This window comes from Felis catus, chromosome E1 (genome assembly GCF_018350175.1).
Source record: "Felis catus isolate Fca126 chromosome E1, F.catus_Fca126_mat1.0, whole genome shotgun sequence".
Classification (NCBI taxonomy): Eukaryota; Metazoa; Chordata; class Mammalia; order Carnivora; family Felidae; genus Felis; species Felis catus.
The window spans coordinates 14,576,915-14,594,453 of record NC_058381.1 but is presented as its reverse complement, the minus strand read 5'-3'; the positions used below and the strand labels follow the sequence as shown (position 1 = coordinate 14,594,453).

At 42.2% G+C, this 17,539-nt stretch overlaps 2 protein-coding genes and 2 non-coding genes across 8 annotated transcripts in view; 1 reads left to right on the top strand and 3 right to left on the bottom strand.

Moving 5' to 3' along the window:
- Positions 1–7,813, top strand: part of SRR (serine racemase) — an 18,582-nt gene extending 10,769 nt beyond the window's left edge. For 3 of the 4 annotated variants that reach the window (XM_019817353.3, XM_006939966.5, XM_045044045.1), the window contains exons 2-8: positions 1,429–1,600; positions 4,122–4,248; positions 4,443–4,546; positions 5,938–6,057; positions 6,181–6,255; positions 7,012–7,221; positions 7,565–7,813. In XM_019817353.3, the coding sequence (XP_019672912.2) occupies positions 1,429–1,600; positions 4,122–4,248; positions 4,443–4,546; positions 5,938–6,057; positions 6,181–6,255; positions 7,012–7,221; positions 7,565–7,780 (1,024 nt within the window). In that variant the 3' untranslated portion in view covers positions 7,781–7,813. The remainder of the gene's footprint in view (positions 1–1,428; positions 1,601–4,121; positions 4,249–4,442; positions 4,547–5,937; positions 6,058–6,180; positions 6,256–7,011; positions 7,222–7,564) is intronic. The other variant, XM_019817354.3, reaches the window with a different exon arrangement.
- On the bottom strand, positions 6,552–17,539 carry TSR1 (TSR1 ribosome maturation factor). 2 transcript variants are annotated; one of them, XM_023244246.2, is made up of 15 exons: positions 17,382–17,539; positions 17,101–17,204; positions 16,557–16,776; positions 16,306–16,440; positions 15,491–15,912; positions 14,295–14,454; positions 13,209–13,363; positions 12,754–12,950; positions 11,912–12,074; positions 11,459–11,569; positions 10,619–10,781; positions 9,169–9,285; positions 8,611–8,751; positions 8,432–8,506; positions 6,552–8,302 (listed from the first exon to the last, which is right to left on the bottom strand). In XM_023244246.2, exons 1-15 carry the CDS (start codon positions 17,476–17,478, stop codon positions 8,124–8,126), a joined length of 2,439 nt encoding a protein of 812 aa, XP_023100014.2. In that variant the 5' UTR covers positions 17,479–17,539; the 3' UTR covers positions 6,552–8,123. The 2 variants fall into 2 exon arrangements, with proteins under 2 accessions (XP_023100014.2, XP_003996461.2); XM_003996412.6 differs by having other exon boundaries at positions 10,619–10,751.
- On the bottom strand, positions 10,387–10,481 carry LOC111557926. Its single transcript, XR_002738335.1, has one exon. It is a non-coding gene; the product is annotated as a small nucleolar RNA SNORD91 family (small nucleolar RNA).
- LOC111557927 lies at positions 11,227–11,316 on the bottom strand. Its single transcript, XR_002738336.1, has one exon. It is a non-coding gene; the product is annotated as a small nucleolar RNA SNORD91 family (small nucleolar RNA).

Below are 17,539 nucleotides of genomic sequence, written 5' to 3'. Positions count from 1 at the left end.
ACAAAATGTTATCTATGCTTTTAGCTGTCATATAATGTATGTATATTGAAAAAACAGGAGTTGGAAAATGAACATAATTTATCAAAATGGTAAGATTGCAAGCAACTTTTCTCCTTCTTAAATATTTTTTAAATAAAAATTTATAGCATTTTGAACACAGTTCATTCAAACTTCACAATTCTGAAAATACATACAGAGACCAATGACAGTGCCAAGAAACGGATGGTGTGTATGAGGGGTGAGCTTTAAGCCTTCAAAAATCACCACCAATTATTTCCTATAAAGCTTCACCAGAAAACAACAGAACAAAAATAAATAAATAAAACCTTAACACATTTACTAAGAAAGTCGGCTTCAATGCCATTTGCAACTACGTGGATGGAACTAGAAGGTATTACGCTAAGCGAAATTAGAGAAATATCGTTATCACTTCACTCATATGAGGAACTTAAACTACAAAACCGGTGAACACAAAAATAATATAAAAACAGGGAGGGGGACAAAACATAAGACACTCTTAAATATAGAGAACAAACTGAGGGCTATGGGTGGAGGGAAGGGCTAAGTGGGTAAGAGGTATTAAGGAAGACACTTGTTGGGATGAGCACTGGGTATTATACATAGGGGATGAATCACTGGAATCTACTCCTGAAATCATTATCGCACTAACTAACTTGGATGTAAATTAAAAAATAAACTGAAAATAATTAAAAATAAATAAAGTCAGATAATGTAGAAAAATATTTTTAAAAAATAGAAGAAAGTAAGTCAGCTTCAAGACAAGTTTTCTATAGAGATTCTGGAGCCCCAGTACTGGAAACAGTTCCATTAACATCACAGGCCCCAGGTATATTTTCCTGTGTTGTACATTTTCTTTTTTCCTCCCTCTTTTTGAGATTTTTTTTTTAATTTTTTTTTTCAACGTTTTTATTTATTTTTCGGACAGAGAGAGACAGAGCATGAACGGGGGAGGGGCAGAGAGAGAGGGAGACACAGAATTGGAAACAGGCTCCAGGCTCTGAGCCATTAGCCCAGAGCCTGACGCGGGGCTCGAACTCCCGGACTGGGAGATCGTGACCTGGCTGAAGTCGGACGCTCAACCGACTGCGCCACCCAGGCGCCCCCTTTTTGAGATTTTTTAAGAGTAATTTAAGGTTCACAGCAAGATTGATGGGAAATTAGAGACTTCCTATATATCCCATGTCCCCCACAAAAGCAGAGCCCCTCCCCCCCATTACCAACATCCCCCACCAGAGTGGTGGTGTTACAATTGAACCTGTATTACCCATCATTACCACCCAAAGTCCATGGTTTACACTATGGTTCACTCTTGCTGTTACACATTCTATGGGTCTGTAAGCCATTTTCAAAATCTTCTCATTAAACACAGTCTCAGGCTTTAACCTCTTTTTGATTCCTGGATTTCAGAACCATGTGTGCTCAGTACTGCATCTCCTTTGCTGATGTTGAGAAAGCTCGTGTCAACATTCAAGATTTTATCCACCTCACACCAGTGCTAACAAGCTTCATTTTGAATCAAGTAACAGGGCGCAATCTTTTCTTCAAATGTGAACTCTTCCAGAAAACTGGATCTTTTAAGGTAACAATCCCTTTTGCTAGTGTATCATTATCTTCTCAAACCCCTTTTGCATATACATTTATTTGATCCTCCTGACCACCCAGTAAAACAGGTAGAACTATTTTTATAGCTGAAGAAAAAGGGTTGTAGAAATTTTCCTTTGATCAAGTCCTGGTTACTTAGCATCAGTGTTGACAAGCCACTTGAACATTTACTTAATCTCAAATTTTCTTTATTTTTTTTAATGTTTATTTTTGAGAGAGAAGAAAGACAGAGCATGACCAGGGGAGGGGCAGAAAGAGAGGGAGACACAGAATCCGAAGCAGGCTCCAGGCTCTAAACTGTCAGCACCAAGTCCCATGTGGGGCTTGAACCCACATATCCGGAGATCATGACCTGAGCCAAAGCCAGATGCTTAACCGACTGAGCCACCCAGGCTCCCCAATCTCAAATTTTCTTATAATTGGGGTGATCATATATTTTACTGTCCAAACTAGAGCATATTTGAGAAGGGGTAACTCGGGATTAAACCCAGACAACAGACATTAACCTGGATTATTGCAAGGCAAAATGGGCAAGTGTGATCACTGTGTATATAAAATAGTTTAGGCATTTGCTGTGTGTCAGCTTGTTATTCCTTGATACTTTATTGTGAATATAAAAGATCTAAACCAGGCTAAACCTTCACACAATAAGATCTTTTTCTATAAAATATGTCAGAGCCTTCCCTTTGCATAAAAGATAGACTTTTGGGGGCATCTGGCTGGCTCAGTCAGAAGAGCATGCAACTAACTCGATTTGGGGGTTTTGAGATTGAGCCCCATGGGTGTAGAGATTAAATTTTTAAAAACTTAAAAAATTTTTTTTAAAAAGTTAAACTTCTGTGTTGATTCGCTACTATAATTTCTGACAGTTGAGCTTCTTTAAGATCCTTTCAGGTAAAAATCTGAAAGCCGCATTTAGCCCTATGCCTGACAGGTATTAGTACCCATTAAGTGGTAGCTTTAGGACCTTTCTCCCCACCCATTAATGAGCACTTTTATGTTAAACAAAACACTATTCTCTTTTGCCCTTTGCTTCTGCTATGGTTTTATTTTTTATTTTTTTTAAATTTTTTTTTCAACGTTTATTTACCTTTGGGACAGAGAGAGACAGAGCATGAACGGGGGAGGGACAGAGAGAGAGGGAGACACAGAATCGGAAACAGGCTCCAGGCTCCGAGCCATCAGCCCAGAGCCCGACGCGGGGCTCGAACTCACGGACCGCGAGATCATGACCTGGCTGAAGTCGGACGCCTAACTGACTGCGCCACCCAGGCGCCCCGGTTTTATTTTTTATTCATTAGACATCAAACACTTATTTTCACTTACTAGGAACATATATATACACATACAGACATATATACAGTAGGTCTTGTGCTATTATCCACACTTACAAGGGAAGACGAGCTAGTCAACAAACAGGTTAATGACAAGTAATGTAAGACAGATACAAATAAAACGCCATGGATTGAAATGCCTAATTCTGCCTGGGAGATCAAGGAAGTTGAACCAAATGCTGTTTGACCCAAGTCTTACAGGTGAGCACTTTTAGCCAGATCAAGGAATGAAGGAAAAGAACTAGACTTAGGGGTACCAGCATGCTGAGAGGTACAGGGGTATGAGCTAACCTGGTAGGAGGGAAACTGGAAGCAATTTAGGATGGCTAGAACAGTAACGAGCGCAGGAAATATGTTTTAGAAAGACCACAACTTCCAAGGAATCTGTACTTCTTTTTTTTTTTTAATATTTTTTTTTCCACGTTTATTTATTTTTGGGATAGAGAGAGACAGAGCATGAACGGGGGAGGGGCAGAGAAAGAGGGAGACACAGAATCGGAAACAGGCTCCAGGCTCTGAGCCATCAGCCCAGAGCCTGACGCGGGGCTCGAACTCACAGACCGCGAGATTGTGACCTGGCTGAAGTCGGATGCTTAACCGACTGCGCCACCCAGGCGCCCCAGGAATCTGTACTTCTTACAAAATAGCCAGTCAATGAAAAGAAGTAACATTTGTTTTTAAAAGGTCACTTTCAGGGGCACCTGGGTGGCTCAATCAGTTGCTCAACGACTCCTGATCTCAGCTCCTGTCATGATTCCAGGGTCATGGGATCAAGACGCTCATCGGGCTCAGTACTAGGTGTGGAGCCTGCCTGGAATTCTCTCTCCGCCCCCTCTCCCTTGCCCCTCTCACCTGTTCAAGCTCTCTGAAAATTAAAAACAAAAAAACTAAAAACTAATTTTAAAAAGGCCAATTTCATAATCTAGTGGAAATATTAGAGAATGAGCCTTGGAGGATCAGTTGAGGTTTGATACAATACAAGTTGAGAAATGAAGCTTCACCAAGGTAGTGGCAAAGACACATGAGATATTTCTGAGGTAGAATCAGTGAGATTTCGTGATGGAATGGATGTGTGGTGTTAGGAAGAGAAAACTCATGAAAGCTCTTTGGTGTTTTAAAAAGAAACTTTTCCATCAAATCCATGGATTCACCATCCTTTTCCAGATTCGTGGTGCCCTTAATGCAATCAAAGGCTTGATTCCTGCCACCTCAGAAGAGAAGCCCAAAGCTGTGGTTACTCACAGCAGTGGAAACCATGGCCAGGCTCTTGCTTATGCTGCCAAATTGGAAGGTATTTGATTAACTTCTCAGGGTACTGGGTAGGATCATCAGATAAGAGTGGAAAAGTATTCTTACTCCCAGTGAGATTGGTGATAATTGTGGGAAGGATATTTCCAAGTTCCTATCTGATTATATAAGCAAACTGACAGAAGTTTCTATTCTAAATTCTGATTTGTACTAACTAAACATGGTTCTCTCTCCCAGGGATTCCTGCTTACATTGTGGTGCCCCAAACAGCTCCCAACTGTAAAAAATTGGCAATACAAGCCTACGGAGCCTCCATAGTATACAGTGAACACAGTGATGAGGTAAAGAAGAGGGCAGTGCTCAGTGTCACCTTGACTGTCAAATGAAACTTCTCATCCTAGCTTACTGGCTATTCTGTCTCCTATGTTTCCTCTTCATCTCTCAATGTTAACATGCCCAACTTTTTCTCTGTACTCACTCAGGTGATATCATTAATCTCCGAGTTTAAAATATCACTTATACTCTTAACTCCAGTCCTGATCTTTGCCCTTAACCCAGACTTGTATATCCAACAATTACCTGATATTCCCACTCGGAATGTCTTAATAGGCATCTCAAATGTACTCTAAAACCAAACTCCTAGGGAAGCTGGGTGGCTCAGTCAGTTAAGTGTCTGACTCTTGATTTCGGCTCAAGTGATCTTGTGGTTCATGAGTTTGACCCCTGCTCTGTGCTGACAGCGAGGAGCCTGCTTGGGATTCCTTGTCTCCCGTCTCCCTCTCTCTGTCCCTCCCCTGTTCGCTCTCTCTCTCTCTCAAAAACAAACATTAAAAAAAAAAATTCCTGAACTTCCTCCCCAAAACTGCTCCTCTTCCAGTCTTCTCTATCTCAATAAATGACAACTTGTATCCTTCTAGGTGTTCAAAGTAAATGAAGTCATCTTTGAGAACTCTCCCACACCCTACATCCAAATCTTAGTCCTACTTTCAAATCATTTCCATTATCCAACTACTTCTAACAGCCTCTACCATCAACACCCTGATTCAAACCAACATCAGTTCTCAACTAGATACAGTATCCTAACTGGTTTCTCTACTTCTTCCACCCTTGCCCCACTAGTCTGTTTTCTAGAGACCAAGCACAACTATCCATTTAATAAGTTAGAACTTGTCTCTTGTCAGCTGAAAATCCTCCAGTGGTTTCTCTCACACACAGTAGTAACCAAAATTCACACAATTATCTAACACCTGGATTAAATGGCCCATTCCGATCATATCTGACATCATCTCCCACTATTACTGTCCCCCAAACACTCCACACCAACCAAACTAACTTATTAGCCTTTTCTCAGAAAGGCCAAGCACTTCTGTTTTGTAGTCTTTGCACTTGCGATTACTCTCTTCCTGGAATATTCTGGAGATTCACAAGACTTGTTCAAACCTATTAAAATGTCACATGACCAGTGGCCCTTCCTGAGCACCCTATCGAAAACAAACTTACTTTTCTCCATAGCAGTTAGGCATACCATATATTTACTTATACGCACCCCTTCCCACCATATTGGAACATAAATCCACTGAGCACAATGATCATTTTGTTCATGGTTATATCCCCAGTGCCCAAAAATAGTCTGAAATAAGGATGGCCAATAAAATGTTAAATGACTGAATCTAACTTGTTGGGAAGTCTATTCAGTATAAATGGAGTGAGCTACATTAATGTACTCTTTCAGTCCAGAGAAAATGTTACAAGAAGAATTTTGGAAGAAACAGAAGGCATCATGGTACATCCCAACCAGGAGCCTGCAGTGATAGCTGGGCAAGGGACGATTGCCATGGAAGTGCTAAACCAGGTGAGAGCTGTTAATTCTTGTTTAACCACTGGTAAAGCTAATATCTGGCTGTAGTCTATTTTACATATATATAAAACTGGTTATTGATAGACCTATTTATACTTTATGTTCTTTTCACTAAAGATACCCTTGATAGATGCACTGGTGGTTCCTGTAGGAGGAGGAGGAATGGTTGCTGGAATAGCAATTACAGTTAAGGTAAGAAAACAGCTTCTGGGGGTGCCTCGGTGCTCAGTTGGTTCAACATCCAACTTCCGCTCAGGTCATGATCTCACAGTTCATGAGTTTGAACCCCACACTGGGCTCTATGCTGACAGGTTTAGAGCCTGGAGTCTGCTTCAGATTCTGTGTCTCCCTCTCCCACTGCCCTCCCTGCTCACGCTCTGTCTCTCAAAAATAAATAAACCTTAAAAAAAAAAAAAAAAAAAAAAGAAAAATAGCTTCAAAAAAAAAAAAAAAGAAAGAAAGAAAATAGCTTCTGGAGGACTCCCCACTTCAGGCATAGCAAATTTTATTTTACATCATACTACACTATGGATACTTGGTTCAACATTCCTCCCAATTGCTATTCCTTCCCATCATCCCTTGGCACTTGAAATGGAAGGCTCTTCTCTGCCTCACTACCTTGTTCTCAATCCATAACAACTGGACAGCACAAAAGCAGTTACAATGAGTGACACCCTCATAGTCCTTTCCCTGAATTCCACCTCAACAACCCACTATCCAGGGGCTACTCTTTCCCCAAGTTATCAATGGAACCAGATATGATCTAAGCAACTTAAGGCCAGTATTAGGGATACAATTTAAAATGCTTAAAGGTCTATTTTCATTACATCAATCAAAGGAAAGGCTCTTACTTAACGAAATGTGTTACCTATGTTGCCTATTTTACTGCACGCATGCAAAGCAAAATGCTGTGGCTAGTTGTAAAATATCTAATATTCCTCTTCCCAGGCTCTGAGACCTAGCGTGAAGGTATATGCTGCTGAACCCTTGAATGCAGATGACTGCTACCAGTCCAAGCTGAAAGGGGAACTGACCCCCAATCCCTATCCTCCAGAAACCATAGCAGATGGTGTCAAATCCAGCATTGGCTCAAACACCTGGCCTATTATAAGGGACCTCGTGGATGATGTCTTCACGGTCACAGAGGATGAAATTAAGGTGAGGCTCCAATAGAAAAGGAAAATACAAAACAATGGATCAACTTCTTAGGCAAAAGAATCTTCTTCTGTTTTAAGTAGAAACTGACTCCCTGGGGACTTGACTAGATGACTTCATGACATGTGGGAGGGTGCCCCAGATGTATTAGACAATCCTCTCAACAGAAGCAGAGTAAGGATGGGAAAAAAGCCCTGCCCTTCCCTGGCAAGCATATACATATGGCCAAGAAGAAAATTCAGACTGGGCATATAACCCCATCTGGCCTTTAACTGTAAAGGCCAACCAACGAGGCTCTTTCTCCTTCTCCCATTTCACTAATTCTTACTCCTTTTCATACCAACAGTATGCAACCCAGCTGGTGTGGGAGAGGATGAAACTGCTTATTGAACCTACAGCTGGTGTTGGAGTGGCCGCTGTGCTGTCTCAGCATTTTCAAACAGTTTCCCCAGAAGTGAAGAACATTTGTATTGTACTCAGTGGCGGAAATGTAGACTTAACCTCCCTAACTTGGGTGAAGCAGGCTGAAAGGCCAGCTCCTTATCAATCTGTTTCTGTTTAGTTTATGCAAAAGAGATGGGATTCAGTGTCTTGAGATACTTGGAAATTTTGTTTCCTGGTTACTTTAACTTCCTATCTTCCCCTCTTAAACAGCTTTCAAAATCCTACTGGAAAGTGGATGTTTCAGTAATAGTTTTGTTTTGTTTTGTTTACTAAGTAAGTAGCAAGAGAAAAACATCCATAGTTTACTGAGACAACTTATCAGGGCCAAGAAAAGCCTTTTGCCAAAACTGGCAGCAGACCTCTAGGCTAAAGTAGAAAACAAACTTTGTCCAATTACAACTGTAGGATCCCATCCCTAGAGTGCTAACTAGCAGCAATGAGACAGAATCCCAGTGAATCCATTACTCCATATCCACCTCAGGCACTGTTGAAGAGATCTCACTTTTCATCCATGGTACTGGTTCTGGTACATATGGATCATAAGTCCATTTGGGGAAAACTCGTTTATAGAGGTTCATCAGTACTGTGTCCTGAGATTTTAGCTTCCCATCAAAACTGCACTTCATGTGGCCATGAGTACCTAGAAAGAAAACAGAGCAAGTTGGTCAAATTAAAATAGAAAACGTTAAAGCAGTAGTCTTCTAACCCAATAGTCATTTAGTAGCACTGGAGAAACCTAGACAAGGTACCAAATCCCACATTCTCTTACCTAAAGGCTCCTTGATGTGTCCCCTGCGGCCCCACTTTGTTCTCAGTTCCACTGGTTTAAACCACAACACATCCTCTTAGAAAGAAACAAAGAGAAGACCAAGATGAAACATGTACCCACAAAGGGTAAACTCAACCCTCACCCCACAAAGGCAATCTGATCCCATCCTTCACACCCACCTCTGTTGAAGAACATGTAGCGCACTACTGCCATCTTAGTAAAAATTTTGAAAGGATGACCACTCAAAACAACTCTCTTGATGACCATTCTGTCTGGATCCACTGACAACAGATGGCCTGTGGCAATGAGGCTGTGCATTCCTATGGAGCAAAAGCAGAGCAACAGGAGTCTACAAGCCAAAGCCTTCACTGATTGCCCCCGTCCACTTAAAGACCCAAACAAGATCTTTTTAGAGAAACCTTAAAGTAAGGATATATTATGCTGCCCTCCTGGGTCCATGCAAAGATCATTAAATGATATTCCCTCTACGCCTGTTGTGAGAACCTATCCTAAATACAGCAGTCTGAGCAGCACCTATCAACTGGTTATGGTTTATAAGCAAGATAAAGTTCCGTTTGTCATCCTTGTCTCAGACCCAGTCTGAGGCTGAGATTGGGGTATTTTGAAAACTATTATTACGTTCTTCATACCATATGACTCTCAAATCTAAATACAGGAAATAGTTTTAAACCTATTAAGGACCTACAGGTCTGTTCACCTCTGTGAACTTAACTTACCATTGCTATTCTGTTTAAAAAGCAGTACAGATGCAGGAGGAAACGTGATTGGGCCATATACTGTCGCTACCAAGGCCACATCAGCAGTCAGGAATCTCTGAAATTTATGTTTATCCGCTGCCATAATAAGGGTTAAAAAATAAAAAGTAAAAACATTTTGAGAAGCCATAGGTAATCCAGAAGCCTGTGAAAAGCTGTATCATTGCAACTCAAATCTAAGGCAACTTACGTTTCTTTGCCCCACTAGTTCTCAAAATATTTTCCTACCTCAATACAACTGTGAGATACAACTCAGTCCTTCACAGTGATTTTTCAACAGGGAGGCAAAATCTTGGAGCTTGGACTATATTTGGGGTTTGAAAAAGTTCTCCAGGTGATTCTGACACTCATTATCCCTACCTTGTTTGGGAAGCAATGCTTTACAGAAAATACCTCCACTAAATCAAAAGCCTGTAGTCATGAGCAAGAATTGGCAAATATTTTCTATAAAGGGCAACATAGTATTTTAGGCCTATGGCCATACAGTCTTTCTGTTCCAACTACTACTCAGCTATGCCACTATAGCAAAAAAACAGCCACAGACAACACATGAGAAAAAAAGGGGAAAAAAGAAGGAAAAAAAACCCCAACAACCCACAATTGTGTTCCAACAAAATTTTATTTAACAAAAACAAGCAGTGGGGCAGATCTGGCCTAAGGGCCATACTTAGCTGATCTCTGATCTTGAGGACTACCTGAGCTTCTGCTTTTATCTTCAATGAAACTCTCCCTCCTGCTTAATACTGAATTTACAGAGAAATAAAATATTTTAAGGGAAAGAGAAGATAATTCCTCATTTAGATAGCATAGCTAATTAACATATGGCTAGTAAGAACAGAAATTATCCAGAGTACCCATTAATACTGCCTTCATCATCTTCCTCCAGCCACTGCTGAAAGCTGAGTGTGTGTGGTAATGTTCAGAAGCCTCCAAATATCTTCCCACTCCTAATGTATAGGAGTCCAATCATTTTTGCCATAAAAGTGTCCCTGGTCACCACTCTTCAACATCTTATCCCAACATCTCAGAAGCCACATACTTGTTTTACCCAACTGTGGGCCACCCCTATCCTTCACCCACACTGCCACCGGCCATCAGATGCCAAGGGTTCTACACTTTGTGACACCATTTTATAGAACCACCAACTCCCATTCAAAACCACTTTGGAACAAATACTCATGGCAGAGAAGCCTCAGCACCACACAGAGGTTGCATCACTGGGATGCTTCAGACAGGTTCAGACATTGTGAATAAAAACATCATTGGCTCCTAGACCAGAGTAGTGAAAATACCCTTAACCCAGAAACCCAGAGTTTGAAACTGTGTATTCTACACACCCGCACTAAAAATCAATAGTCCCCCAAAAGACATTAAGATGGACAAGAACCCAGAAGCTTCCCCACTGCTTTACCTGCAGTGTGCTGAGAGAACAAAGGTGAGGCTCGGAAGCGCCTGAATCCACAGTGGAAGATCAGCTCCTCCTTAGCTTTCACAGGCTCAGTGTTGCCAGGGTGCCGGCTCACCACCATATTCAGTACTGACATCTGGGAACCACATAAGAAAAACAGACCTTCCTATCTGAAATAGAGCAGCCTAAACTGAAAGAAGACAAACTAAACTAGCAGATCCAAATTCGCTCTAATACTCATTTACAGTAAATAAGATTTACCTTTTACCTTTACCAACAACTGGCATTCAAGTTACATATAGGCTGGTTTTTGGGGCTTTCACGCAGCCTTCTGTGTTAGCTAACCTTCCCGTGTCTAACAATGCAGAAGCTCAACATCTGCCACAAACGCAGTGCCTTCAAGTCACTCAACTCACCACACACCTCAAAACTACTCATTCAAGACGGTTACCTCCCAAACTCTTCCACTGACCAAAGGCCAGAGCTCTCGCATACACGCAATACACACGAGTACTGGCCATCAACAAAGAGACCTACGCGTGGCCCAACCACTCCTTCCCGCACCCCCCCACCCCCACTTAAGGCTGCCAACCCTTGGTTAAAATCTACTCTGACAGAGAAGTCTCAGAACACAGAGTGCATCACTGAGATGCTTCAGACAGGTTCAGACATGTTGTGTAACACCATCATTGACTTCACCATCATATTCTCTGATTCTTCATCCTAAGGCAGATTGTTTACATCCCAATGAGTAAAATGTCGGTCACATAAAATTTCAGACTATCATACAAAACTGGTTGGAAAGTTTCTTAAGTCCCCATTTGCCACAAAATACTAACTCACCTTCTGTTCATGAGGTAGTAAAGAAAATACAATCAAGGGTGCCCCTCGCTTAAAGTATTCAATCACTGAGATAGGGACTTCAGAGACATGAAGTGTGACATACCAGCCAACCTGCCAAAAAGAAAGTAGAAAATAATCATTTACCCTTAAGGTCTCGACAACGATGAAGCATTTCTCCAAATATGTTAGAAGTCTCTTAAACTACCCTAAAGCCCACCCTCACCCTTTAAAACTGCCTTTCACAGATGCCTCAACTACCCAGATTAAACTTTTCAGTTAACATCTGATACCTCTTTGTTCTCAATATCACTCTCACCAGTGACTCAGTGGCTCCTCTAATTCAGCTATGGGCAGCACAAAACTAAATAAGGTACTCATGCCAAGAGGAGGAATAAAGGAGAGGGCACCTTGGCAAACAGCAAATTACAGGGATGGACAAAGTAAGGCAGATACCTCAGCTCCTTCAACCTCTTTTTCTTCAATTTCTTTAAAAATGCGTTTCCTAGTATTAGTAAAGTTCTGAAACTGAAAGATCCGAGCATAATCTTGAGGAAGGTTTTCCTTAGGATCCCATGGAGATGTCCGGAAGCTCTTGAGGCCTCTGTATTTCTGAAATCTAGATAAAGAAGATTTTAAAAAATAGTCAAATTTATATGGTGCTACTTTTTCACTCAAGTCACTTCTAAAATGGCTAAGATTCTAACTTAAAAAAAAAAAATTCTCCCACTATCTCTCAAAATAATCTAACAGCCTAAAACCACACTCCAAAACAACTCATAACAAGTATTTCAGAACCAAACCCCAGCCCCTCACTGACAAAGGACAAAGTACTTGGAGTGGCTCCTTCAGGGAGTGGCTCTTTAACCTGGCAAACAAGGCCCTTGACAAAAATATTACATCCCTAATATCCAATGTAAACCCTCCGGCTTTAATCAGATTCATCTCCAGGGAGGGAAGACATCATCTACGTCTTCACGCTTTTATTCTTGCCCAAACTCCCTCAAATCTCCAAAATGTTTTATACTTTCAGTATTAGCTCCTATAGGAAGCACTTGCCGATTAACCTTAGTATTTCCCCTTCATTAAAGTACTGTGACATTGTTAGTCTGCACCACACAGTCTGGAACTTGATTACATATTACTGTTTCTGTATGTATGTCTTACCTTCCCATATAGAATGTTAGCCCTTCAGAAGTGGGCACAATGTGTTGTTGTTGTTTTTTTTATCACACTGACACACTTCTGAGCCACATGAATTTTAAATAAAAACACTGATTTTAGACTTGTTGACTAACCGAATTCTTGCAGCCACGTCACGGGGGGTATCTACTTCATCTGGAAACATCTCTTGCAGTCTTTCTTGTTTATATTTCTCCAACATTTTTTCTTCAGCCTCTTCATCCACATTCTCATCATACAGATCATGATGCACAGACTCTCCTATAGTCATAGTTTCACATTCTTCCTCCTCTTCCTTTTCACTGCTCTCATCCTATAGAATAAAGATTACAGTTTCACACCCGTCTCTACCCTAAAGACCATTAAACTATAAGTAAATTAGTTTTAGTAGGCACCTAGTCAAAATCAGTATCAATTCTAATAGAGATTAAGTTATAAAAGAAAGTCTCACTTCTGGCAGCTCTAAGTCATTCCTAGGAAACTGATCACACACAACCCTCAAGGTCAGGATTGCACTTTGCCTTGCATTTGGGGCTGTATGCAGAAGTGGCCTAAGGATTCATATCTTTACCTGAGATTCCTCTTCAATAAAATCCTCATGTTCTGTATCATCATATTCATCTTCCCCACCACTTTCACCATCCTCATCCAAAATCCATTCAGCTTGGTAACTGGATGTCCCTTTGGGAACCTTCTTTACCACCTTGGAACTTTCCTTCAAGCAGTCTGTAGAAGCCCAGATGAGTTAAGTTAAATTATATACCTCTGGGAACCTGGGTGGCTCAGTCAGGTGAGCATCTGACTCTTGATTTTGGCTCAGGTCATGATCCCAGGGTTGTGAGATTGAGCCCTGCGTCGGGTTCAGCACTGAACATAGAGACTGCCTAAGTTTCTCTCTCTTTCCCTTTTCCCCTCCACCCCTCTGGCGCACTCTCTTAAAAAAGTATATACATACATATACTTATATATACACACACACATGTATATACATACGTACACATACACACCTTTCCCCTATTACTCCCGTATTCTCACCTAGGCAAGATGATACCACACATTGCTACCAACACCAGAAAGTCTAGCAGACACCATGAGTAGAACAGACTACTTCCAAATTTAATTCAGCTGCCTCAGAACTAGCGACACTTACACAGCCCAATAAGCTTTGCAACAAATCAAAGTTGTTTATCTGTTTATGAGAAAACAACAACACAAGTCATTTTGAAAAATGGAGCGGGGCGCCTGGGTGGCGCAGTCGGTTAAGCGTCCGACTTCAGCCAGGTCACGATCTCGCGGTCCGTGAGTTCGAGCCCCGCGTCGGGCTCTGGGCTGATGGCTCGGAGCCTGGAGCCTGTTTCCGATTCTGTGTCTCCCTCTCTCTCTGCCCCTCCCCCGTTCATGCTCTGTCTCTCTCTGTCCCAAAAATAAATAAAAACGTTGGAAAAAAAAAATTAAAAAAAAAAAAAAAAAAAAAAAGAAAAAAGAAAAATGGAGCAAAGCTATGTCCAATGTTTGCTTGGTGCAAACATACAGCCTTTAGAGATGGAGGGGAAAACTAACCTCCAAATACATCTCATCCCACCCTACCCTGTGAGCAGCTACAGAAAATGCACAATTCTAGGCCATATGAAATACAAACAAGTTTGACAATACCAACCATTTGCCTCATTCAGTTCCTCCTCTGTGGGCCAGGTTTGCTCCCCCTCCATTGGATCTGGGATAACCTCTGTTTGCAAAGATTCTTGTCTTTCAGGGTCTGCCTTCATTAGGACCTTAAGGTCTTCCTCCATATCAACCACAGCATCCACAGCACAAATCTGAAAACCAGAATAGTTGACACCAAACGTTACCCCAAATCTACTAAATCTAACATGGTAACCAGAAAGATTCAGAAATAACACAGTCCTCAAAATAAATAAATAAAATAAAATAAAAACAGAATGAAACAGTGAGCCCAACTGGTCAAATCTTTCAACCATTTCAATTTCCTAGCATTTTAAGTCCATACCTCTACTTGCTTTTGAGGCCTTTCATCATCTGCTCTCACTCCTACACATTTATTACCTACCTTACTCCCATCAAGCTGATTTCTTCAAAGAAACCATCTGATCTATCCCTGGGACTAAATTCATGTTGTCTCTATCTTCTTCGACAGTTTCATCTCTCTTTATAAGTCATATTCATCCATCTCAACACCTGGCTCAAGTCTGAGCTCTTCTGTGAAGCTTGCTAGTCTACTTTCTCAACTTACACAGCAGGTCTCTATCCCTCAACCACACTTTTTCAATCTTTGATGTTTGCCATTTTTTCTGACGTAATTAGGCTGTCCAAGGAAAGAGACTGCATCTTGTGTCTTTTATACACTCAAAGCCAATTGCTATGTGAGGTACCTATAAAGTGCTGAATACAGGATATCAACATATTCAGTTGACTACTGTCTTACTTCAAACTAGCAGTCACCTCCAGAGGCTAGTATAGTTGTCTAAGAGCGCAGACTACCTCCTCTGATGTTATTCACATCCTACACCAGTTTACACATAAATCTACAAGTCGTTTAAAAAACACTTAATGTTTACTTATTTTGAGAGAGAGAGAGAGAGAGAGAGAGAGAAAGAGAGAGAGAGAGAGAGAGAGAGAGAGAGAGAGAGAAAACGAGTGGGGAAGGGGCAAAGATAGAGGGAGAGAGAGAAAATCCCAAGGTGGCTCTGTGCCATCAGCGTTGAGCCTGACACAGGGCTCGAGCTCACAAATCGTGAGATCGTGAGCTGAGCCGAAATCAAGAGTCAGATGCTTAAGCGACTGAGCCACCCACGCACCCCTACAATACATAGTTTTTAAGAACATCACTCTTACCTCCATTGCAGCTCCAGAGTCCTGTGATTTGACCACTCTAGGATTTAAAAGGAAAGGGTCTATAGGAGCATCTATCTGTTTCATCTGGAAATCACCCTGTCCAATGATATGCAGCAAGCTATTTACATTCAGAGTCTGTCCACGAATATAGCCTGAGATTTTCAAGGTGCCCACCAAGTTATTTTCTTCACTAGGCACAAAGTCAGCAGCATGAGCAAACATGTAGGCCCGTCGATCTCGAAAGGCAAGATGTCGTTGCTTTTGGTTAGCCAACTGCCTGAGCAGCATCTGTGCCTCCTGTTGTGTGTCTAACAGGAGAAGTTTGTCATCAGGAAAGCGCTTCTCCACTGCTTTACTTAGCTTCTTTCTGGCATCTATTTGTTTCCTTGGTGGGAGGCCAGAAATCCCCTGGACAGCTAGTGCTGTGAGCAAGAGAGAAAGGGCTTTGTTACTTACTTTACCACATGTAAATCCCCACCGTAGTTCACAAACCAGCTAACAGTTCAGTTGTGAGACCAGAGATCACTGAGAAACTGAACACTCAACTACCCTAAAAAATTTTCATAGTGAAACCAAAGTTCATACTCTTCTTCCTCTGGGCAAAGAGTAGTCCAGAAATAAAAAGCAGCTTGATAGATAATTTCTAAATGATGGACCAACTTAAGCCATAGATGTACAACTCGCCACCAGCCAAATACAACCCACCAGTTGTATTCCTGTATCAAGTGTCAAACAGAGTGCCTGGAAAATTATAGATGCATAATAAATGCTAATTCACTTCCCCCCCTTACCTCTAATACTCCTAACTCACTTACTATAGGTGGGAAGGCCCTGGGCAAAAAGGCAGGAAAGGCAGTAATCCCCAGTGCTGTCCCAGCCTTCTAGTGGATCAAGGAGAAAAAGGATGGTATCCGCCACTTTAGCCATGTCTAACACAGCGTGCAGATCCCCTGGAGATAAAAGACAAAGTTAGTGGGAAGAGGTGTTTGGCACCAGCACATCATACTAAAAGAATATTACTACTACTCAGAATACAACAATAGAAAACACTGTTGTATGCTCCAACCTGGCCTTGCAGATGTGAAATACCACCGATGTTTCAAGCGGGGGCATAACAGCACAAAGCTATGGGTGCTTCCCCACTCATTCAAGTGTACTGTTCCAGTGTCCTTATCCTGAAGCAGCCTAAAGGCCTCTGGCAAGGAAATCCTGTCATGCAGAGGCACTACCAGCACCTGATGAGGAGGACCATCCTTGCTGCCCAGCTGTCTTTTCTCTGCCAGAACCTGAGAATAGAAAGATCAATGTTTCAGTACTTCATTTCAGTATTGCATTTCCCACAGTATGGACGCCCCTTCCTCACCCCCCACTCCCCACTCCCAGTCCACCGCATCTTTCTTGTAAAAGGCACGTAGGCCGGGAGAGTGGGCGGAAGCCTGCACCAAAACAAAGAATGTCCTAGCATGAATCTAGATCTGCATGCCTGACATGTGCCCGAGAATTATTTTTCCATCCCCGGCCCCTTCCCAGGGTCACATTTTTCAGTTCGAGGCATTACCGCCTAGAACAGCTGTGAAACCACACCACTCCCCAATCCCTGCTCCTCTCACCGCCTCCTTCTTCTGCTTTCGGAGCTGGCTGGCGCGATGCCTCTGGTCTACTCTGCTGAGCTCTTTCCTCACTTTCCTGCTTAGGACCTTCAGTGCTAGACGGCCTAGAAGATTAAAAACGGCTCTTATGCAAGGTACCAGAGAGTCCAGAAAGGGGACCCTGTCCGCCCATCTTAGAGCCTTTTGCGCGCCGTCCAGGCCGGAGACAGGAACTGTCTGCACACAAAGAAAAGCAGCTAACATCTAAAATAACCCTTCTTCCTCCAACCCTATCTTCTCACCCTTGCCGTCCCGCTGCGCGGATCCCCGACCCCGATGCCGCCCGCCTTTATGAGCTTTATTCTGCTGCTTAAGAGGGCCAGAACGGTGGGCCGCCATGCCGCCGCTCACGTGTACCTAGTCAGCACTACTTCCGGGCCGGACGGAGCGCTTCCGGCCC

What these genes read in the sequence shown, in the direction of transcription:
- TSR1 (XM_023244246.2), bottom strand. Translation starts at nt 17,478, where the DNA reads ATGGCGGCCCACCGTTCTGGCCCTCTTAAGCAGCAGAATAAAGCTCAT. An exon ending in ACTCTGGAGCTGCAATGGAG is followed by an intron (nt 14,455 to 15,490) that starts GTAAGAGTGATG and finishes TCTGGTTTTCAG; the next exon opens with ATTTGTGCTGTGGATGCTGT. An exon ending in TTATTGAAGAGGAATCTCAG is followed by an intron (nt 12,951 to 13,208) that starts GTAAAGATATGA and finishes TTTATTCTATAG; the next exon opens with GATGAGAGCAGTGAAAAGGA.